The 25,252-nt window shown below is 39.1% G+C and overlaps 2 protein-coding genes across 23 annotated transcripts in view; one reads left to right on the top strand and one right to left on the bottom strand.

Annotated features, from left to right (window-relative positions):
* The window catches only part of LOC118521761 (uncharacterized), a 479,907-nt gene extending 463,273 nt beyond the window's left edge, over positions 1 to 16,634 (bottom strand). For 15 of the 21 annotated variants that reach the window (XR_013447025.1, XR_013447026.1, XR_013447020.1 and 12 more), the window contains exon 1: positions 16,400 to 16,634. Coding sequence is in view for 10 of the 21 variants with exons in the window: in XM_078070497.1 (XP_077926623.1) it covers positions 16,400 to 16,582 (183 nt within the window). In the remaining 11 variants the exon portion in view is untranslated. The remainder of the gene's footprint in view (positions 1 to 16,399) is intronic. The other 6 variants (XR_013447028.1, XR_013447029.1, XR_013447030.1 and 3 more) reach the window with 2 other exon arrangements.
* A 3,085-nt stretch (positions 16,635 to 19,719) lies between these two features.
* FRY (FRY microtubule binding protein) overlaps positions 19,720 to 25,252 on the top strand; it is a 425,755-nt gene continuing 420,222 nt past the window's right edge. For both annotated transcript variants that reach the window (XM_078070487.1, XM_078070483.1), the window contains exon 1: positions 19,720 to 19,942. The gene's annotated coding sequence lies outside the window, so the exon portion shown is untranslated. The remainder of the gene's footprint in view (positions 19,943 to 25,252) is intronic.

Genomic DNA, 25,252 nt, shown 5'->3' with positions numbered 1-25,252 from the left:
TTGAAAATAAGGTCTTTGCAGATGTAATCAAGTTAAATTGGTGTCATTAGGATGAATCCTTAATCCAAGGATTAGTGTCCTTATAAAGAGAGGGAAATTTGGACACAGAGACAGAAGGATGACAACCACGTGAAGAAGAGGCTGAGATTGGAGTTATCCTGCCAGACCTAAGGATCACCTGTGTCTACCAGAAGTTGAGAGACAAGGATCCTGCCCAGGGGCTTTTGGAGGGAGCATGGCCCGGCAAGCATCTTGCCACTACAACTTTTAGCCTCTACAACTGTAGGAAAATAAATTTCTGTTGCTTTAAGCCCACCCACTTTGTGGTCATTTGGTGTAGCAGCCACAGGAAGCTAATAACAGCCACCACACCACCAATGCTGGGAAATACTGGAGAAGAGCAGAGGCTACTGTTGGTTCTGTTAGCCTCTTTAGCCTGTTTTACTCCATCTGTCAGAATGCTGCAGCTGCCTGCTCCCAAAACCCCACAGATGCCCACTGTCTCTTCCCTTTCCACCCTATGAAGACCTTCTCTCAGGAAACTATCTGGAATTTATTCCCACTGGATTATAAATTACTTCTCACACAGCTGAAGTTATCACTATGGCAAAGGCCATTTGTGTGGTAACCAGATCCTACAGGTGACATAATTGTGATAATCTTAAAAAAATAAAACTGCCAGTTATTTTACCAGCCAAAAAATAAGTTTATTCAGGAGTAGCAGAGACATGCAATTTTGTCACAAGCAAGCTACAGCAAACCACAAGCAGGTACTGAGAGCAAAGGAGAGGAACACTCTTCTAGAAGAAAGTTGGGAGTTGGGAGGGCTGTTATAAACAAAAAGCTCACTGGAGTAAACTGGAAGGTTGAAGTATAGTGGCTTTTCATTGGCTAGACTGTTGCTGGGGGAGGAAGAAAGCCTTGCTTTCTCCTGCTGGGGTGATAAAGTAGTATCCCTGTGCAAGGTGCCTCTTTTCCTACTGGGTCTGCAATTGACAAGGAGTGGTAGAGCGTGAGAGGACCCCTACTGGCCTCCCAACTCCATTCTCAATGAGGTTTCCTTTCATTAATTTTCTCAGTTGCAGACTGAAGGTTAATAGGGTCTGGAACCAAACTGCCTGGATTGAAATCCTGGCTCCACCAATTCCTAGCTCCTTGAGCTCTGCCAAATCTCTTGAATCTTATTGTGCTTGTTTCCTCACCCCTTCAAGTTAGATGATTTGAAGTTAAAGGAATTAGTATATTTCAACACATAGAATAGTATCTGGAATATAGAAAGTACTCAAAATACACATTAGTTATTATTTTATTCATAAATAAAGGCTGCCTCAGGTTCATTTACTAGACATGGTTTTTTAGTTTAGTGTAAGTGGTACGACTAGAATGAGAAAATGACAATATAAGAAGAATAAATACTTGATTTTCTTTCTGAATCTGACACAAATAGGCTATAAAAAAAAAAAATCAGCCTTCCCATCTACCAATGGGGAGGGTGAATATCCACAAGAATTCTGCAGGAATATGATAAAGGCATAACATTTTAGAAAGAGGGCTGTTTGAGAGCCAGGAAACCAAAGTATTGGTTCTTGCTTTCCTTTTAAATAGCTATGTGAACATTGTACCTTTTCTGAAAATTAGGATGTGGGTGGTGTGCTATTTGAAGTTCCCTACAGTTCTCCTTGTCTATGCTGTAAGATTGTTACTATAACAGAGGTACGTTGAACACTAGAAAAGAAAGGCCCTATGTTAATTTGTTGCCAAATACACATTTTGGAAAGGACCCCAAATCTTTGGTTAAGGTAGAATTTATACCTTAATATTAAAGAGTAACAACACAGAAGTCAATTTTTAATTGTCTTCAGGACAGTTATTCTCTCTGAAAGATTTATCTTGCAATAAAACTGAAATAAAGAAAGAAAGCCTCCATGATTTTGAAATCAGATTTGAAATCAGGCTAAGTTACACAAAGTAAATGTCAATACAGTTTCTTTGTCATAACTCCTTTCTGTCTCACCACACATGAATCATTCCAAGAGGAAAAATCCCTGACAGGTAGTAATTAGCGAACATGGCAGATGCTAATTGGTGGCATGCAATCAAATCACTTTCCATCAGCTTATCTAAGGTAGATTTTCCTTTGCCCCTGAAGACAGATTTGAAATTTCCCTGGGGGACCTTGGTAATAATTGTGGTTAGAGGACCAGCAGCATTAGCAGTAGCTGAGAATCTAATAAAAATGCAGGATCAAGGCCCCACCTCAGACCTACTGAAGCACAGCCTGCATTTTCCGAGCTCCCCAGGTGATTGACAAGTGCACTAGGTCTAAGAAGCGTGAGGGCACACTAACAATGGGATCAGGGCTTGTGCTCTTGGCAGTGGACTTACGTTGAGCATAAAGCCTTCTCTTCTGACTCTTTTTTAACACCTATGTAAGGCTTAGTACTTTTCTTTTGGAATGTAAATAAGCAAAGCTGAAACTAAAACGGTGAGATTTGCTGAATGTAGACTAGAGTTTTCTGTTGATATATATGGCCATTAGTAGCAAATATTCTTCAAAAATTCTAATTGAAGTTAAGGTCACTACAGGGTTTGTTTTTGGGTTTGGTTTGGTTTGGTTTGGTTTGGTTTTTGGTTTTTGGTTTGTTTGTTTGTTTTGCAGGGGGAAGCTAAGCAGAATGAGTCACAGCTGCAACTCCTAGTTGTTCTCTGTAGTGGCTAAACAGATATGCCCCCCACCTGCCCACATGGCCCTTTAAGGCAGGACTTGGTGTCCCAGCTGCTGTGAATAAAGTGAGCAACCTTCAGCTGTCAGCCTCTTCAAGGACCACTTCATCTCCAGAACCACCAGCCTAAACACTTGCTCTCCCAAGGGTGGCTGGCATCAATAACTGATTGAGGTGGGCTGACCATTTCGGCCCAGTGCATTTACAGCTCTGATGAGTCACCTCAGATCCAGTGCTCCCCATGGCATCAGCCAAGGCTGCTCTTTTGCATCCAGTTCACTTCTCCCTCTCTGCCTTATCTGCTTCCTTCCTATCCCTTCCACAGGTGTTGATCCTGAGGGTACCCTAATAAAGACCCCTGAATTAAACTGTCTGAGGGTCTACTTTTTGGAGATCCCAACCTGTGACATACCATGAAGGAAATATGAGTTTGCCAGAATGTTGGGTGGAAATATAACATAAATCTCACACTGGGCATCAAAAAATCTGGTTCAAGTTCCAGATGAGCCACAGAAAGTCGGTGTAATCTTGAATAAGACTTGTACTCTTTGAACCTCAAACGTTTGTAAGACATGAATTATTCCTCCCCATCTTTCTCACAGGGTAGTTATCATGAAAACTTAATGACAAGATAATATATGTCTGTGGAAAGCATTCTACAGAGTACAAGAGATTAGATGATTGATTATTATTCAATAGATTCTGAAGTTATTTTTTTCTTTTTCTTTGCTTGTTCTGTAAGTCCATCCTTCTCAACATTAAGCTATTCAGATCACTCTAGAATAATACTCTTCTGGACTATTCTGACATCTGGCTGGAATTAACTTTTTAAGGCTCAAAAGAGATGTCAAAAATCAAAAACTCTGAGTGAATGTCAATGTACCCCACACAACTTATTACAAACATTCTGAGTAAAATAATTGATGACTATACACCCAGGCCCCAGGCTACATGAAAGCCTGTCATCTTGGATATAAAGGAAGGACATGAGAGAGTTGAAGATAGATAGACACTTAGGGATGGATATAAAGGAGATAAATGGGCCCTAAGTCCTGTGAATGTGTAGAAAGTCATAGTCAAATGGTTTTAGGGGGTAGGGGACATATCGCTAATGTTTCAGTCCATCTTGACCAGAGAACTTTGTAAGTAATCCTTGGCTCATTTTTTCTTCTGCTTGTGAAGTTCCTTCATAATCATTAGGAGACTCTCTTGAAAGATAGTAAGTAGTTCAATTGGAAATCAAAAGAGTGATCAACATTTCAATTTGTGACAGAAGGAGAGACTGATAATGTGGAGATTGGACATGGGGATGACAACTCTTCACTGAAAAGTGTCAGTTATGCCTGAGAAGTTATGCCTACTGCCTCTGACCACCAAGTCCTGTGTTCAGTTGGTATGACTAAGGTGTCCAGTGAACAACATCTACCACTGCAGATTGTCTCACTACAAACATTTCTTTTTTTTTCTCTCTCTCTCTCTTTCTCTCTCTCAGAGAAAGAAATAGTCTCAGATTAATGTAAAAATTCGATTCAAAATTCAAAAATTACAAATGGTTGCTACAAAATAAAAATTAGGGAATATAATGAAGGCCTTTGCCTCTCTATAACCTTCAGCAACCTTCAAAGATCTTTAAGTTCCTTATTTTGATTCACTGAAAAATACATTATTAATTAAAAATTAAAACATTTTCCCTTTACTAAGGCGGAGATCTTTCTTTTAACTCTTTTCCAGCACAAGAACAAAGCATATCCTATTCAAAACCTAACTGTTGAAAGTGGAGCTGCTCCGTCAAAGCAGTGAACAGGAGTGAGCAAATTATTCTCATTTTTCCTGGAAATATCAATAAATAATTAATAGAGAAGGTGAGGGTCAGTTTGATAGTAAATATAAAAAGGCTTAGGCTAAACTGAAAGAAAAATGGAAAAAAGCAAAGTTGGTTTGAGTATCCCTTCTTTTCTTCTATTTATCTCTGTTTTTTCTCTCCCTTAGGATCTACCAAGCTCTGTGAAGGTTTCCACCCTTTGCAATCTCTTGGCCTCCCAAACTCCTCATTTTAACTTGGTCATCCTTGACTCACCATCTTTATGTTGCCTCCATCCCCCAACCCAAAGCATGTACTCCTTCCCCCATTCATAACTCCAATAGTTGGTGGGTTCTCATGCCCTCTGCTCCAGCCCTCACACTCCTTATCCTCCTCTTGATTTATTTTTCTCCCTTAAGTCTTACCACCATCCAACTGCTTCCACAGAACATGTGACATGGGCATGTTAATAATAACCCCCTAGAGACAAATGATCCATGAGAACCATTTTGCTACTATGATGTTAATGGCAGAGATTTCTCACTTGACAGTTAAGGAGAGCCAGACTCCAGCTGGCTGGGGGAGCAGAGATAACTACCACCAAATGACCACCTTCACCCCAATCTGAGGAGCTCTTCTCAGACCTAATCTTTTGATGTAGAGGCCCTCTACCTGCTAGTTCCTTCCTTTAAAGTTCTGGGAATGTCGATAATATCTTGCCAAAGCCTTTTTGATTCCTTTAATTCCCATTAGTCTGGTAGTAAACTTGGCTTGAGAACAGAGAGGATTTCAGTGTCTGTCAATGATGATGTCCTCTGATCTGGCAGTTCTGAAGGATAAATGTGCCAAAATGAGAAAATTAAAGGAGCAGTGCCCTACACATGAGAACAATTATATGCTAAAGTACTGAGTACCACCCACAAACTAAGTAACAAGTGTAAGTACACAAATACATTCACAATATTTTAACTTTTATGTTTTAAAAAATCATAAAGATTTTAAATGCCCCCAGTTTAGGCAACAGAATCATTCTGCATTTCCTGAGGTAGAAGTCTTATGCAAAAAGTACAAGTATTTGGGAGGCTGATCAGCAGAGCAAAGGAAACTCAAGAGAGGAGGTGACGGCCTGGAAGTGAAGGGAGACATATTGGAAAGCCACAACCCTAAGTAGAAAGCACCAGTGAGGAGTTCATCAAGTACCACTACAAACAACACTCTCACCACTTGCTTCTTATGTCCTGTGGCATATGCAAACCCAGAGCTCTGGATCTCAGGACACCCAAAGCATAAAGGCCAATGTGGCCAAGCCCTTGTTTTGTTCTTATGAATTGGCAAATATAAGGACCATATCACTGATGTTCCCAAAAAGTCCTGAGCATCCAAAATGACTAAAAGGAACAGTCATTCACTCATTCAGTGAAATGAATGAAGTAGAAAATGGGAAAATAGGGACTGGGGAGACAGGTTTCACCAACTTTCACATATTCCAGAATGGCCTTGTCCACCTCCTACTTGGATATAAAACATAAATGTGGTTCAAAGAGATATATATTTTCCCTTGCTAACATATGCACGTAGTTGTGCTTCATATGATTAATGTATGGGTATATGTTTTAAATCTGGCCAATTTTTGTTTTGGGATTTTTTTTTATTATTTTTCTTTAACATTGTATTCTTTTATCAATCTCTCCATATTTCCCCCACCTCTCACCCCCTGGCAACCACTTTTCTACTCTCTGTTTCTATGAGTTTGACTTCTTCTTCTACTGTTTTTTCTTGTTTTTTTTTTTTTTTTTTCAGATTCCATATATAAGTGATATTATACAATATTTGTCTTTTCTGGCTTATTTCACTTAGCATTATGTGTTCAAGATTCATCCATGTTGTTGCAAATGCAGGATTTCCTTCTTCCTCATGGCTGAATAATATTCCAGTGTATACATACACTACATCTTTTTTATCTATTCATCTATTGATGGACACTTATGTTGTTTCCATGTCTTGGCTATTATGAATAATGCTATAGTGAACATGTTAGTGCAGATATCTTTTTGATATCTTGTTTTCATTTCCTTTGGATATATACCTAGAAGTGGAATTGCTGGATCATATGGTAATTCTATTTTTAATTTTTTGAGGGACCTCCAAAGTGTTTTCCATAGAGGTGCACCAATTTGCATTCCCACTAACAGTGTACAAGGGTTCTCTTTTCTTCACGTTCTTGCCAGTACTTGCTATCTCTTGTTTTCTTTTTCATGACATCATTCCAACAGATGTGAGAGATAATATCTCCTTCTGGTTTAATTTGCATTTCCCTCATAATTAGTGGATGTTGAGCACCTTTTCACATACCTATTTGCCATTCATATGTCTTCTTTGGGAAAACATCTATTCAGTTCCTCTGCCCAATTTTTAATTGGATAGTTTGGTTTTTTTTACTATTGAGTGGTATGAGACTTTATATATTCTGATTATTGGTCCCTAATCAGATATATGATATTCAGATATTTTCTCCGATTCCGTAGGTTACCTTTTCATTTGTTGATGATTTCCTTTGCTGTGCAGAGCTTCTTTGTTTGACATAGTCCCACTTGTTTGTTTTCACTTTTGTTACTTCTGTTTTTGGTATCAAATTTTAAAAAAAAGATCATTACCAAAACCAGTGTCAAGGAGCTTACTCCCTATATTTTCTTCTAAAATAATTTTGTCAAATTTGGTCAATTTTATTATCATGGACTTCATTGCTAAAGGACTTTTTCATTGAATTGTCACTCCATAAAGAAAACAACATTAAGAAATAAGTCAGAGAAAGACAAATACCATATGATCTCACTCATATGTGAAATTTAAAAAACAAAACATATGAGGAAAGGGAAAAGAGAGAGAGAGAGACAAACCAAGAAATAGACTCTTAACTATAGAGAACAAAATGGTTACCAGAGGGGAGGTCGGTAGGGGGAATGGGTGAAATAGGTGATGGGGATTAAGGAGGGCACTTGTCATCATGAGCACTGGCTGTTGGATGGAAGTGTTGAATCACCGTATTGTATAGCTGAAACTAATATTACACTGTATGTTAACTAACTAGAATTAAAATAAAAAAGAAAATAACATTAAAATACAAGACTTAATAAAAACAAAAGCAATAACTTGAGTTTTTCAAGATCAGAGTACTATTCACTTTTGCTTAATATTAGATTTCAAAATTAATAATTATCAACTGCAAGAAAGAAATAATTCAGTTTTTCATAGTCTTAAGATTCAATATTTATAAGCAGAAAATAAATTGTATGATTTTTAGTAATCTTTTTTCTTAGTATTTATTTTTAGCTGAGTATTTATTTTCCAATTTAGAAACAGCATTTACAGGAAAAATTCAATTGTGTCAAGGCACCCAGTGGGTATTATAAAATAAAGCCAAATTGTTGATTTATTCTCTCTTTCCTAATAACTGACACAGAAAAGTTAAATTTCTTAGATTGTAGAGTAGGAATATTTCCACATAGTTGTCTATTAATCAAATAATGTAAATCCAAGTGTATATTATGATGCATATCTGACATTAAATTGTTTTCAAAATAAAGTACATTATTTCTCTGATCCATCAGCTATTACTGAATGCCACAGAGATGTCTGTTACTGTGTTTGTAAGCACAACTATAATGTTTCTGAAATATGATTTAAAAGTCAATACCTAAAAGTACTTTAAATACATGCTTGGGCATTATTCATCCTAGATGCCTGCACATCTCATTTTCTAGAAAAATCAAAGGCGTGCTCTATCAAAATAAAAACTATATTTTCAATTCTGTCTGTATGATTTGATTGTGCAGGACTAAAACTTAGATTTAATCAACTTAGAGAATGAACTAAATGCTGAAAGACTAAATACCCTGAGTAGTTTAGCCATAGATTTTCTACAGTTACAACTCTGTCTTAGTAACATGTAACTATCAGCAATATTGACTAACAAAGAAATGAATAAAATAAAAATTCACTGTTTCTTTTATCTTAATATTTCTAAAAAAACTATAGAAAAAAAAGCAGTTATATTATTCATGAGTTCAATATTATTATCCCCTAATTATATAATAATTCATTTTCCTAAGTTATATTTGGAGAAATAAAATGATTGGTCTTTTAGGGATTAAATCAATGAAGAATGACCACTAAATAATAAAGCAACAAAATTTATAACAAATATCATTTTCTGTTTGTTTTAAGGTCTTAGGAATTTTCAGATATTGAAATAGCAAAGAGATATAAATATATTTTGCTTTAGATGAGGTTTGCAATTTTTTCTTTCCATGCCTATTTTTAGGGAAATTAAGACTTTTTTTGGGAAAAAAAAATACTCTATAATTACATATTCCTCTAAGATTTAAAAAATTTATGCTCTGATATGTAAATAGATTATAATAAAAGAATTAATATGTTAATCTAGTTCATACAAATTAGGCAACAGTTGACTTCCCATTCATTACAATTTCATTTTTAGTTGAGTTTAAAATTGACTTTTTTTTTCTAAGCAAACAGGTATTGAGAATTTCATTTTTATTCATAATAACTAATTGTTTAACATGTCCAAATTCATGAAAGCTATATTCTTTGGCTTCAAAATCTATAATTTGAGTATATTTTCAACATGTGCCTGAAAATTACACATTTGTAATTTTAGTGGGTATTTAATTGTGACCTCAAATTGGAAGCTTTAACTATAAAATACTGAGAGCCCTCTTACTAAAGAACTTGGTAGGTATTGGTTTAAAAACACAATTACAGGGCGCCTGGGTGGCTCAGTTGGTTAAGCAACTGCCTTCGGCTCAGGTCATGATCCTGGAGTCCCGGGATCGAGTCCCGCATCGGGCTCCCTGCTCGGCAGGGAGTCTGCTTCTCCCTCTGACCCTCCTCCTTCTCATGCTCTCTGTCTCTCATTCTCTCTCTCTCAAATAAATAAATAAAATCTTTAAAAAAAAAAAAAAACACAATTACAGAAATACACCTCCTAAAAATATAATGTCTAGAGAAAACAGTTAATGAAACACACACACACACAAACATCTCGCAAGAAATGTGCAGGGTTTCATGACTTTTGTGTGCAAGAAAGAAGCTGAGAATAATGCTACCATATGGTGCTAAAAAAACCTGGACTCACATACTAACAGACTTTCAACATCTAAATCCCAACCCACGTGGGAATTCCCCACACCCCCCCACCCCCCCGCCCGCCTTGTTCATTCACATCCCTCAAGCTGCACTTTACCCTCTGTCTTTAAGGAGGCTATTGAATTGAGTTTAACCTGATTCACTTCATTGACTAGTTAAGGGAAAAGCAGGCTGCTGTTGGATCTTTTCACACTGTGCACACATATGGAGATGACACTGCCCCCATCTTGCCCTCTCCAGGCCTTAGCTGCTGGTCAATCTCACATGAGTGCCCTGGGCTGCCTAGTCAACAAGTATATACCTTATTTTATCAGCAGAGCTCCAGGGTTTGGTCTACCTATTTTTAACATTCCTGAGGATTAATTTCTGTCAGCTCTGGTAACTCAATGAGTCCTAGCTCTGAATCACACTGAAGGCTATGGGTGCAGAGCCCAAGGCCTCGGGAACCTGCCTAGAGCTGAAAACACTGCAGTTGCTTTTTACAGTATAACATCTGCATGTTCTTCCAGCAGTCACATATCTTTTAACCTGACAAAAGCAGAATAGTGTTCGCTGGAAATGAGAACTGAATTTGTAAAACTAGCTAAGATGATTTAAATCTGCCAGAAAATACTTCACCCTGACTCCAAACCCGACCTGGGATAACATTGCATTTATTGCATTTACTATTAATGTTGGAGCTCCTCTAGTTTTATTTCATCACTAGAATGACATCCTTTGAAAGAAATAAAGAAACTGCTATCATATTAAGTGGTCCAAGATAACCTGGCAAGAGTAGTTCTTTAGGGGCACCTGGATGGCTCAGTCGGTTGAATGCCCGACTCTAGATTTCAGCTCAGGTCATGATCTCAGGGTTGTGAGACTGAGCCTCACATCCAGCTCTGTGCTGAGTGTGGAGTCTGCTTAAGAGTCTCTCTCTGCCTCTCCCTCAACCCCTCCCCCACAAGTACCCCCTTCCCCCCCACCAAGTGCCCATTCTCTTTCTCTCTAAAAAAAAAAAAAAAGTACTTTTTTAAAGGCAAAAATATGGCAGGAATTCTAGTCTTTAGCTTGCCTACAAGATTTCCATTTGCCCACCTATATACTTATATTATTTCCTGTCTCCCATCCTCATCATTCTCATATTCTCTGTGGCTGACCCTGTATTTGCATGGCAAATGTACTTACAGTTGTTCTGCAAACTCAAATTCCCATAAAAACAAAATAAATCAGTAACAAAAAAAGGAAGCCAATTTTTTATCTTGTCAAATCACCCTTCAGTATATCTTATAAAAAAGAAGAAACATTTGTTCATTCATATATTCACATTTTGAAAAGGGGAATAAGATGTGCTCTTTTCAAAGATCTCATAATTTATGAAAATGGTTTAAAAATTTGGGTCAGTGATCCCTTCAGATTTCAGCGAGAAATAGACTCTTCCTAGAAACATGAACACATCTATATAAAATTTTGAATATAAATGTTTTATGAAGTTGATAACCACCTATAACCCTTCTATAAAACACATGGGATGGACTGAATGTTTGTTTCCCCCAAAGTGAGGTTATTTGGAGATGAGGTCTTTGGGAGATAATTAGAGTTACATTAGATCACAAGGGTGGGGGATTTAGTAGCTTTATAAAGAAAGGAAGAAAGAAAGATATCTCTCTTTCCTCTTCCACCCCCTCCACATGCATACATGTAGAAAGGCCATGTGAGGATAGAGCAAGAAAGGCGGCCATCTGCAAGCCAGGAAGAGAGCCCTTACCAGGAACCAAATTGGCCAGCACCATGACCTTGGACTCCCCAACCTCCAGAACTGTGAGAAATAAATTTCTGTAGTTCAAGCCACACAATGCAAAGTGCTTTGTTATGGCAGCCTGAGTAGGCTGATATAGCCCAAGCTGAGGATATCTACTAGGTTACTACTTCTCATTATCAATACTAGAGATTCTACCACAGAAGAACCTTAAGATTATTGCTAGATGATGGTGGTGTTATTGTCATATATTTTGAAACTTTCTGAAATTCCTTATAAAAACAGACTGAGTAAATGGTTAGCAAAACTGAAAACCCATGGACAACATTTATGACAAAGCATCTGTGCAGCAAGAGGCAGAAGGGAGTAATGGGATATCTGATGGAGCCAAGAAAAGAAAATCCCAATATAGTCCAAAAATACTTGCCAGAAAGTGTGGCAGGCCAACCTGAAAACATAGCTGAACCTGAGAGAGGTTCTGCCCACTCCAGTAGCTACTGAGTGCAAGGGGTGCACTGTAAAGAAGTCTGAAGGGGCTGGAACAGTCTCAAAATTGACCAGCCAAAGCTCCCAAGGAGACACTGCTGAGAGGAAATTCAAATAAGCAGAGCACAGTAGATATGAAAAGAGAGTCAGTCCAGAGAAGTGGGAGAGAGGAACAGTGCCAGAAAATATTATAAATAAAGTTGTTAATTTACAACACTTCAAAGAAAGAATAAAAGGGAGTTTTGTAAAGTTAGAAAGGTTTCCTGAACTTTTCCTTCTAACAATTCAAGAAAACTAATTTCACATAAAAATGAGCAACAGAGAAATACTGGGGTCAGATTCAATGCAAGGTTATTGTAAAAAAAAAAAAAAAAAGAATAAGGAGCGAAATATTATCTGTACAGACAATGAAAGCATGCCAGATAGACATGCTTCCAGAACAAGCCCAAACTATAACCTATTATTTCAAGACAAGCTAAAATACTAGGATAATAATGCAAGAACAAGAAAAATAAAAATTAGAAAAATTCAGAATAAAAGACAGAACTGAGGAAGGAATTAGAAATTTTATAAAAGTAATTTCATAAATAAAAACTAAACTAAAAGGAACTCAAGAACAAATAAACATAACAGGTAATATTTAAAATTTAAGTAACTTGCACTCCAGAATAAAATGAAAGAGATATAAAAGAAAATTAAGAGATAATGATAAACTTTGAAGATAGGCAAAGAAGACACAACGTAGATAATAGGAGTATCTGGGCGTGGATAGGTTGGGAGGAAGTATAGTGAGGGGGACAGGAGAATAGAACAAACTCTAAAGACTGTTATTTATGCAAACTTTCCAGAAATTAATTTTTAAAAAGAGTTGAAACTACATATTAAAAGAGCACACTTGGTACCTGAGAGGATAGGCCAGAATAACCAACATTGAGATCTATTCTAGTAAAATTACTAGACAAAGGAGACAGAAAAAAATGTCCTTGGGCATCTAGACAAAAAAGAACAGATGATTTATAGGAGAATAAAGATTAGATTGTCATCAAACTTCTCAAAAGCTCTGCTGTATGCCAGAAGAAAATGGAGTAACATATTTAAAGTACTCAAGGAAAATGATTTGAGCCAAGGATTTTATATCCAGCAAAACTGATTTTCAGGTAGAAATAGCATAGAAAAATGTTATCAACATGCAAGAGATCAGGGAACATTATTCTGTGAGCTCTTCCTAAAGAATCTGTGAAAGAATGAGGTTAAGATAACCAAAATGACTGGAGAGACATTGTCATATTACTGGTTGTGAACATTGAATGTATAGTTTCTTATACAACTAAGACTAAATGATGTCTAAAAGAGAAAGTAGAGTATGTGGAGGTCCTATACTCCAGCAATGTAGATATAGGACCTGTAAACAATTTGGGGGAACATTGGGGAAAGCATATGGAAACACATTCTAACTGCTTTCAGTAATCATACTGCAGTAATACTATTAGTAGCATTATTCTTAGAATCAGCAGTACTAATAATACTGTTAGTAGCATTATCCTTAATATCAGTAGTACTAATAATACCATTAGTAGTAGTATTATTTTGTGTGTGTTTATAAATAAAACAAGTGAATAATTAGGGAATATTGTAATTCTAATATCCTCTCTGTTGGTCCTTGAGAACCAGAATTCTCAGTGTGTAAGAAAGACATATTTTTTAATATGGAAGAACTTGAGTAAAAGTCCTGTAGTACTTTTTTCAATTGTAAATATCAGTATGATACTCATAAGAAATTGATCTTTATTATGTATATGTTATTCTATATATAATATGTAGAACATATATCATTTTAACTCTGTCCACTGAAAATCCCTAGAAGCAATAATTAACCCAATAACAACGAAAATTCCTAGCATACAGACTATGGTCTTCAAATACTTATTCCAAAAGAAACTAGATGAGCATGGAGTATGTTGTGATATTGAAAAAAAAAAAATCAAGGCACATATCCAAGATCAATAAATCTTCTCATAAGGACTCAGGAACCAATTTAAGAGGCTCACCTTGGTCAAAGATGGCATGGTTTGGACTTCAATAATAAAAATTGCAATGGATTTAAACCTGTTGTGCAGTAAAAAATTAACCCTACCCAAAAAGAGATCTGGTCTTTGCTCTCAGCTCCTGGATGGTGATCTATAGACCTTTGAAATGCCCTATCAGATAAACATGTCTTTATTTATCTGGGAACCTTGGGCCACACAAGATAGTCTAATAATGTGATTTATGGCTGGGGCTTTGGGCCATGCAGTATCAGCTCTACCTCTGGAGGGGCTGGATGCTAAGGTCAGCTTTGCAGGTCTATGTGAACAAGCCCCGATAATAAATCCAGACAACAAAGCTCTGGTAAGTTTCCCTGATTTGCAATACTCAGTGCATATTGTCACATACTGTTGTTGGGAGGAGTTAATGCTGTCCAGGACTCCAGTGGGAGAGGACATATAGCAGATCTATTCATGGAACTCTCCTGGACTCTGACCCAGACCATCCCTTGTCTGATTTTAATCTGGATCCTTTCATGGTAATACACCATAACTGTGAGTTCAATTTGAGTAAGGTTATCTTCCAGCTACAAATTCAAATATTTGTCTTATACACATTTCTTCTCTTTGTATAGAAGTATATCATAAGAGACTAAGCAAATGTATTACTGAAGTTCACATATTTTATTAATTAGGCTATAATCTAAGCTTCTATAACATGGAGACTCAAAACGGCAGTGGCTGAAACAAAATGAACTTATTCTAATATATGGTATGGAGAGGAATAGGTGGCTTTTCTTCATGAAGTCACTGAGGGAGTCAGGGACCCTCCATGTTGTTGTTACACCATCCCCTGAGTGTTGTTCTCACTACCTGGGTGAAGTTTCCTCACCACTACTGTCTATAGGAAAGGGAAGGAGGAAGTGAAGGGAAGCCATTGGGAGGTGGGACACATCACTCCTCCTCACATCCCATTGGCCAGGAAAAAGCTAGTCACATGGCCACACCCAGCTACATTGGAATCTTAACTAAGTTGCCATGTTTCCAACTAAAACACAGGGGGTTCCTCTAGTGAAAATTAAATGGGGCAAATAGATACTGGGGGACAATTAGCATTAGTCTAATAAATTTCTGGTCTATCAGTGTAACCTGGAGAAATCCAAAGGGTTAATCTGACATGATTTGTTCTTCAATAATCTCTGCTGGTTTCTGGTGGTCCTTACTTTCTATTAGGTGCTCATATCTAGACTTTTAATAACCTGATCTAGACCTTCACTCAGAATCCTGATCAAGTTTATCAGTAGTTTGCACAAACTACACACCTCATTCTATTTAGGAAAATTGGATTTAAATTCGATCTTCTCCCATCTTCCTGACATACTTTCATTCCTCCAGATTCTTCAAAAACTAACACCTTGGTAATTTCCTTCTAAGCTACTCCTACTGCCATGAAATATAATTCTTACATGCCAGGAGACAGAAAAAAAAAAAATAAAGGAAAGAAATGGAACCATTTCAACTAGTCTAGTAAGTAAACAAAAAGAAGTAAGAAATAAAAAAGGATTATTAAGATTCATTTCTAAGGGAAGTTTAGCTATGTTAAGAAAATGCATCAAGTCATTTATTAAAAAGATAGAAATTATTTCAGTGTCAGTCTCCTTTATATATGCATCCATCGGATTTTGTTTTATATTATTTTATTATCATTTGAAGGTAACTAGAATTACAAACATCAGCTTCTCTGAATAATCACTATGAAGTCTTCCAAAAGAAAAGCAAGGGCTATACTCCTAGTCTAAATTTTTGGATATCTTCCCAGTTAAATGTCAAAACAGTAGCTTCCTTTGGGATAACTATTCTTCTTTATTCTACTGAAGAGTCTTTTTAGTGGTTTGTTCCAAATAATTATATATCATGCTTGACTTTCCTTTCACATACTGTGAAAATTTTTATTTTCTTGTTCTCTATGGTAACAGCTAAGTTACTTCAAACCTGTTTCTTTTCTCTCTCAAATATGTATCTATTTTCCTGGAGGTGGAAGTAGAGAATCTGCAAATACACAAAGGCAGAGAAACTATACACAGTTTAGATAAACAGAGACTTCTATCCCCTCCACATTTCATCCACAAGTCACCTTGCTCTTTTCTGAAACCATACACATATGCACACCCTGGGACTTTCCAGGTGCTGTTCACTCCACACAGAATGCCTCCTCCTCTCATTCTGACTAGTGTTCCTCACACACCCCTCACTGTCAATTCAAAAATCCACCCTCATCATGATGCTTTCCCTAATCAGACAGAATCAAGTGTTCTTGCCTGAGCTAGGGGATAGTTTCCCACTATTAATTGTTTAGAGTATGCAGTTGTAGCATTATGTTTGATTTAAAAAAAAAAAAAACCTTCATAATTTTCCCATTTATACTAGCTACAGAATTATTACTTTTCATCAGGTTACATACCTTTGTAATCATGATCTGCTGGTATCTTTCCTTTCCTGACATTTTGCCACAAGTTGATGCTCCTAGAACAGCAAGGAACCCCAGGGCTAGCTGATTTAAAAACACCAGGATCTGGCAGACAGCTAAGCAGGGAAGTATTTTGGTTCCTCCCTTTCTCCTATCTTTGGTTGGCTTTTCACCCATAAAACAGGTCCCATAAATATCCTAAGGGACAGTCGATTGCTGTCCCAATAACTCTGCCATGTGACCTGGAGAGGAGGAAGGCTGACCGAGAAGGCAGCAAAGCCATGGCTCTGGGGTAAGGTTGACTGCTGATGGCCAGCCCGCACCCTATCATGTGTGGCCCTATTATGTTGGTCCTTTTGCTCAAATTATTTTTTTCTGAATATATTTAGAAAACTGTCATGTTCATCAACTTTTACTTTCATCAGTAAAGAATACTTATTCAGGGATCTATCTGGCTGGTGCTGATGATATTTGATAACATTCACAAAGTAGCTTGTTTATTATCATTATCTCATTTTTTCCAACCCATAATAACTCCTCAGGGAGGGACAACATCTGTTCTTGCAAGAGAAATAGCTACGGGCTTCTTGCTGGTTTTCTCCAGGCTTTAGACTCCTGGGAGATCAGCAACCCCTTCGCCCCATTCTTTTGGATTCCCTAGATTTTTACACAGAAATTTAACAGAAAATAGTATTGTAATGCTGAGGTGTTAATTAGAAAACAGAATACTGTGAAAGATTAAAATTAGACTAAAAGGAGGAAGTGAAAAAGGAAAAGAAACAAGGAAGACTTAGAAAAGATTTCAAAGACCTTTAAAACTACTAATAAGTGATCTCCTCAGAGAGATAAAAAATTCTATAATAATTATTAAAATTATTCTGCTCTCAAGTATTTAGCTTATTTACTATTAAAATATTAATGATGTGCTTTCTTAGATTGAAACTAACTTAAATTTCAGGCATTTAGATTTAGAGTTCAAGTCACAGCTTGTTAAAATGTGGGAGGTATTAATTCTGTAATGTTCTTACAACTATGTTCAAAAGCTCTAGAATGTATGTGCTATATGGGCCAATTAATATCCAAATTTCATAATGTATGTCAGCACTATAAACAATTAGTGTGGGAAAAAAATGATTCCCTTTTTGCTGATAAAACAACATTGAACATTGAACAAACATTCATGGAAGGGCTACTGGGTCCCAGGCTCTGAGGCTGGGAAGAGGATGGGGAAGGGGGTGGGAGAAGGATGGATGAGGATGCAGAATAGGGGAAGGGAAGTAAGGAAATTAACAAAGCTGGGTACTTGCTTTCAAAAGGTACTCACAGTCCCATGAGGGATGAAAGGGAAGGTGGAGGAAAGGGAAAGTACTGTTGGTGTGCTGACAGCTGTATACTTGACAATACAAATAGGTAGCCTCCATTTTTCCAGTTGCAAAGCCACTCTTCTATAAATCCAGAATCCATGATTTTCCTGCACAGACTCAACTGAGGAGTACGGGGATCAGTTAGCTATGCTCTTTGTTGTTTCCCCTTAGGACCTATAATACTCCTACTTCCAAATCAAAAAGTAGATCAACTCCAAGTGTAAAAACAGGTTTCATTTGCTGCTGCTTAAAAAGCTTTTTTAGCTCAAGAGTTCTTTGCACTTCTCAGGAAGCTTCACAACTCACAAGGCTGATAACGTCAAGAACGTGGGACTCAGCCTGGAAATGGAGTTTCATCCCAGCTCCAACACTTAGAAGTTGTAAGGCCTTGAGCACATCCCCTCAACTTCTCCAGCTTCAGAGGAAAGCATGCACAAAGCTCTTTATGTACTATAAAGGTATAAATGAAGATCGGTTGACGATACTATTGCTCCCTACGATAAGGCAATGAAACTAGGTTTATATCAAGACCATTCACCAAAATCACACACTATACCAGCAATAGGAAAGACAAAGAGGAACTCAATTTTCATTTTTTAATTAGGCTGTCCCTCTTGAACTGAGCTCTAATCCACAGTGAAACTTTGTCCTGTGAATAACAGTCCAGCTTCACTTTGTCACACCTCTCACACCTAGCACAGCCATTGCTAAAACACAACATGTACTCCAGCCCCTCCATGACTGTGCAAAGGTCCTTCTGTTGGTCTTAGTACCCTAAATCTGGCACTTTGGTTACCTCCCTGGAGTAACATTTACTTTATTGTACTATAATGACTGCCCCCTCAATGGGCTGGGAACTCCCTAAAGACAGAGATTATTAATTATTAATCTTTGTACCCCTGGCAGACTCCCTAGTAAAGATGGACATGGTTTATTGAGTGAATGAATGAATGAATGAATGCACGTATTTTTGCCCAAAAAGAACAGAACGGCGACATACTCCAACTATGTGTTTATGTGGGTTAACCCAAAGCACTATTACTCTCGATATATTTTGTAACAGCTTTATTGAAAAACAATTCAGATTCGTATCAGAAAGTATACTAAAAATCAGTGCTTTTTAGTATACTCGGTTATGCGATTTGATAGTGGTGACGCACATTTTCATTCCCCTAAAAAAAAAAATCCTCCCCATTAGCAGTCATTCCTCACCCCCCCACCCCGCCAACCTTCTAGCAACCACCAATCTACTTTTCTGTCTCCACGGATTTTTAATTAATTTCTTGTTACACAATATACATAGCATCAAATATTAGAATGCATCCCTTCGCATGACTGAAAAGAAATAAAACCCGAGGCGGCTTTGATTTGGTATTCAGGTAGAGAATCAATCTCCTTGCTCTGTGACCTTGGACAAGTTGTTGAACTGGATTTCTTTTCTTCGTAAGATGAAGAAGTTTAGACGGTGTGTGAGGGCGCCTTCAGGTTAAAAAATAAACCAGCAAAAACAAAAAAACAAAAGAAACCCTCTGGCTATAATCCAATACTCCCCCTTAGGTAGCCCTTCCTAGGCTTCCTTAATAAATGTCTTTCTATCATTAAGATTTCACACCAGAACTGCGGCAGCCTGCTGCCCTCTCCGCGAAGGGCCCTACAGAAGATGTTTCCTCTTTTTCTTCTTGGCCGTTTAGTGATTTCTGGGCTGGCCGAGAAGAGAGAAACTGCAGAGCCCAGGAGCGGAGGCTCCGCGCGCGCCGTACCCGCAGGAAGCCTCGCCCAGCCCGGGACCCCACCCTCCCGCGGCGCCCCTGGAGGGAGCCGGCCGCCGCGCGCGCCACCGGCGCGGGAGGGGCGCGGCGCGCGGGGGCGGAGCCAGCGACTGCCGCAGCCAATCCCGGCGGCGGCGCGTCCCGGGGGTCCGCGGCTCGCCGGGCGCGCAGGGGGCGGGGCTCCGCTTGACAGTGGCGGTCGCCGGGCAGCAGAGCCGGGGCTCAGCGAGTGGAGCGCAGCTCAGGGAGCGCGAGCTGCACAGGCGGCGGCGGCGGTGGCGGCACCCGGTCTCCGCTGGATCCGGCTCTCGGCGCAGCGAAGTAGCCCCTCGCAGCGGCGGCGGAGGCGTGCAGGCGATGCTGTGGGTGTCCTCGGGCGCCGGTGTCCTGGCCTCTTCCTAAAGGTACCCAGCCCCGCTCTCCCCCTCGTCCGGGGCACCGCAGCGCCCGGCAAGTGGCTTTGTGAAGCTCTAGGCTCCCCCGACCGAGTGGTGGGCTGGGAGCGGGGTGGGTGGGACTGGGCGGGGCTGCGCTGTCTGGGCCGCTTTCCCCGTGAGGAAGAGGGTGGGGGCAGAGGGAAGCGGGGTGGGGGGAGGAAGGCTGTCTCCGGGCAGCAGCTGGCTGCATCCCCATCCTCCATCCTCCTCCTGTCTCCATGTGGTTTGAAAGAGGTTTTGTTCCAGGAGAAAGTTTGATGCTGAGACTTGAGGAGCCAGACTCGGGGGTCCCTGAGGCCCGCACCATTAAAGAGAGTCAGAGCACCCTGTTGAGGACGCCTGTGTTCTGAATATGGGCATGCAGGAACCCATGCCACTTTCTGACCCAAGCAGCATTCCTGACACAGGCCCTTTCTTGAGGAAATTACTCTGTGGGAATCCCCCTTAGGGAGAGGCTTTCGGATACAGGGCATCCAGAGCCCCCACCTTATGGCTTTGGCTTGAAAACAGTGCAGCAGGTAGTCAGTATCCCCCATGTTCTCTCCCCCTAGAATGGGCGCTACCAATATCTATGCTCTAAGAGCTTCAAAAATTTAAGTCGGCCTTTTAATTAAAGATCCCCAAACACCAATGTGTCCAAGGTGCCAATGATTACTTCTGTCAAATCTTGAATAGTTTCTTATTGCCATATGCTTCCACTCAACTTTCCTTGAGTACTGGGCGGGTGCTGTGGAGCACAGGAAAGGGAGGAGAAGTTATAGCCATGCTCTTAGGATGGGAGGTGGGAACAAAGAATACAGAACATGTGTACCCACTTGAGAATAGGAGAAAGTTCTAACCTTCAAAATAAGGTGGGTTAGGTGGGGATTATTTGCTTTACAAAACTTCCTCCAATGCAGAGAAATGATTAGAGTTAGAACTGAGTTTTACACAAGATTGTGGGAACAGGCCTATGGTAAAGTGGCTCAGAGTAGAGGTGGTAACGTGTGATATCCCGTTGACTTGAAATTAGCAGATTTCAACAAATATATGTAGATTCTGTTTAATTCTAATCAACCTTTCTGACCATATATGTGGATTATCAAGTTTACTTTATTCATTTCTAAACAAGACATATTCATACCATAAGACAACTTCATAATACCAATTTTTGTGCTCTGGAGACACCCTTAGCCAAGGACATGGACATCCGGTTCTGATCCATAAGAGTTACCCCCACACCACGTAACATAACTTCTCTAAGAACATTTACATCATAAAGAGAAGGCAACTTCCTTAGTGGTGACACAACAGTGTCCAAATATTGAGAATATACTATATGCCAGATATATCACTAAGTTTTTACATAAATTGTGACTTTAGATCTCATAGTCAACCTGATGAGATATTATTAACTCACCCTGTTTCAGAGACAAAAGAGATTATGTAATTTTCCAAGATTATATGTCAGGTAAGTGATAGAGGTGGGATTTGAACCTGGATCTGTTTGATTCACTGCCCATGTTCTTTACCACTACCCTGTGCTATCTCCCAGCCTCTCTTGAGAGAGAGTTACCATATTATAATGTAGTGGGAAGTCAAAATATGGCAAATACTATGTCTCCTGGCCTCCTGGATTCAAACACTTCTATAGACTATTTCTCCCTCTGGAAACCTAACACTGTATGCCTGTGCCCAACAAGTATTCCCATCACCAAAGGGCAGCCTCAGGAACTCTCCAGATTCCCCCTAAACCCCAGTCCCCAGCATGTAAATCAGATGGAAATCTCCAGACATATAAACTCCTTGTCCTTTCAGAGAAGTTGGTTCTGGAAGACAGGTGACCAAGTGTTTTCCTCACTGCCACTTAAGGAGCAGTCTCTACTTTCTCAGTCATCCAAGTCTGTTTTAGCTCTGCACATATAAGTACACACCACCAGTTGGCAGCAACACATCCCCTGCAGTGTTCACACTGGCACATTCATCTTCCTGTACCAACTGTCAGAGAATTCCTGACACAGGCCAGCCTACTGAAAAGGAGAAACTGAATCAAGGTTGCTGGGGACAGTGGTATTAGTCCAGGGAATTGCTGGATTCTCCACTGCTGACCAGAAAGGAAATTAACATAGGCCCCAGGAGCAGGAAGCAGGCCTTCTCATGGTGTGAAATGCCACGTATATGGAGTAGCCCGTTGTCAACACTGCTGAACGTATATGTTTACCACATGGAAACCTATTTACCTGTTATCTTGGCGATGGGTGTGGCCACACACCTACTCACTTTTATACCAACGCAGTTGTCACTGGCTGAATGGTATCAAAAACTGATGTCACAGTTGTGAAACAGTAAGTTTTGAAGCTGTGCCTAAAAAACTGTGTGTGTTATAATTGACAGCCATTGTTTTTTCATTTCTCCTCCCTAGGGGTGTGTGTGTGTGTGTTCTCTCCCTTGGTATAGTTTTCAACTCTCTCTGGTTCCAAAATGATTTGAAATACCAAGCCTAAAGAGAAATAGATGCATTTTTGAGCTGAGGCCATATGCTGCTTGGAAACATATCCGTGTAGTTGGCATTTTACTCATGTTACTCTAGTGCTAAGAACCTCAAAGTCCCGTATGCATGCTTTGAGATTTCAAATGGACCCTCCTGTCTAATTATTTCACTCCTTCCCCTGCAGCAGTCGGAAGGTTTGAGTTTAGAATACAGCCCTAGCACCTCCCCTCTAAATTCTCTAAACCGCCAAAAACTGTAGCAGCGCTAATTAAAGTTGGGCAAGTAGAACATGAGGTTTGCTCATTGTCACACTCTTGGAGGAGAATGGGAAACATACCAAAAACATTGCTGGGGATAAGGAGTGATGTAGACTTCTTTAAAATGACTAGTGATCTACAAATCTATACCAAATTGCTACTGCACAGTGTGCCTAAAGTTGGGTTTGTGCAGATACCTCATTAACTTAAAACTGTCCAGTATCAACAAACTTCTACTCTATTCTATTCTAACACTTCTCATTAACTAGCTATCCATTTTTATTTCCATATTTCATCAAATCTAAAATGGCATGAGTTATAAGAAATAACATTTTTATGTTACACAAGAAGACAAAATACTGCCAATTATAACATGCATGCCACCTTAACAGTCGTCTTCCATGACACTGTGTGAATCAGTCACACTGCTCTCTCATTGCTCTCAAGCCTCCATCTCTTCCGTAGGTTTTGGTACTTTTTCCTGCTCGTTCCTTCATTAGTGTTGCTTCCCTAAGCAAAGTGTGATAGGCAATGGGTTTGCATATATCTCAGTAACACACTGTAACAGACTCCGCTTCTGTGTCTTTCTTTTTTCAATCTGGTAAAGCATTTGGATCTTGCTTTGCAAGGTAATATGGGAATGCCAAACAAAGACAAATGTTTCCCTTAGTAATATAACATTTATGCCCCACTGCTCTGTTTCTGTGCCGTGGTGCATACACAGGAACATCTTCTTTCAGTGCCAAATCATAGTGGAATCTTTTTGAACACCATTTAAATGGCAATTAAACAGAACACATGCAGTGCCAACAATGCCCATAATTTAGAAGTGATAACAAAATGAATAGCTGTGACCAAATTTATGCATGTGCAGAGAAATGACAATGGTGCTGTGACTACTGCCAAGTTATCAGCAGTTTTAAGATACCATCAATATTAAGACACATCCTGATTTCAGTGATGTTAAAATGTGGGGAAAAAAATGAACCATATCAATGAAATATGCTAAACTGTGCCTACTTCATTTCATCAACCCTGTTGATTCATTCATTCATACAGTCACTCATTTTGTTAGACCAAACTCCAGGGGGGCAAGAACTTTTTCTGTCTTGTTCTTTACTATATGCTAGCCACTTAGGGATAGTCCATGACACATAGTTAATCTGCTCCATAAATAAATATCTGTAGAATGAGTGAATGAATATCCTCCCATGGAAGGCGTGGAGACACATCAAGTAGTTCACTACTCTCCTGCTGGTTAGAACATGTATTCTTAAAATTATTACATTGACAGAAATGCCAGACATAGAAAAAGGGTATAGGCCAGCATTAAGTCCTTGATTTTATTTACAGACCCCTATTCAAACTATGCCATGCCATTACAAAAACTAGTTCAGGATAGAAGAAACTCCATTGTAGCTTTCATTAACCTTTGACCACTGAAAGAATTTATAACAACTTAATATTTTGATTCTTTCATATGATCCCAAATCATAAATTGCTTGAATTTTATGCTTAGTTCAATTTCATGTACTTGTCCTATTGGATATTTGACAGTAACCAGAATTAATAGGCACATGCTTTTCCTTCAGTAGGCTCTTCTGAAACAGAAATTCAGTGCTGATGACCTTGTCTGCATGTGCATATCTGAAAGAATATATATATTCATATACACGCACACACTTTAAGGCCTTGCCTTACAGTCTACTTTTTAACCCCCCAAAAAGGCCATCTTGACATTTTGACAAAGAAAAAGATGAAAAGGAAGGAGGAAAGCCTTGATAGGCAATAAAGACCTCCGTCTGTCAGTGCTTCTGCTTCCTTATTGCTTCCTAGTCGAGCAGAATGTACTTCGAGGCCAAACAGGAAGCTACATGAAGATGTGACAGAAGGAATGGCAGGGAAGCTTAGCTTAGCAGCAAGCTATGAAGCAGTCCTGAGGATCCAAAGTGAATAATTAGCATTGCCCAACTAACTCCACAGTCGATGAATGTGATAGCCAGACCCGCAAAGATACGCCCCAATTCCAGTTCAGTAAAACATGGGACCTCCAAAACACATATGTAACCAATTAAGGTCACTTGTGGGCTTCTAATATACATTCGGTCACCTTGCTTAGGGAAGAATAAATGGTGTGTGTCTCTCCCCATGCACAGGCAAAGCAGTGTGTGCTGTGAAGAGACCTGGCAGATAGATCAGACCTGTCTCTTTCACATAATAGAAAATAATTACTAATTCAGTTTTTTGGGCTGTATACTAAAGGAACTTACGTATAATCACTTTTATTAAGTATTGTTAACATGGGCCAGACAGATGACAAATGACAAAAATAAAGATTTTATTTATTTATTTACTTATTTATTTAGAGAGCCTGCACACGCTTTACGTGAGTGGGGGAGGGGCAGAGGGAGAGAGAAAATCTCAAGCAGACTCCACACTGAGCATAGAGCCAACCCAGGGCTTGAACTCACGACCCTGAGATTACGATGTGAGTCGAACTCAAGAGTCAGATGCTTAACCACCTGAGCTGCTCAAGCTCCCCAGAGACAA

The sequence above is a fragment of the Halichoerus grypus genome, chromosome 4 (genome assembly GCF_964656455.1).
Source record: "Halichoerus grypus chromosome 4, mHalGry1.hap1.1, whole genome shotgun sequence".
Classification (NCBI taxonomy): domain Eukaryota; kingdom Metazoa; phylum Chordata; class Mammalia; order Carnivora; family Phocidae; genus Halichoerus; species Halichoerus grypus.
This window is presented reverse-complemented; position numbering and strand designations above follow the sequence as displayed.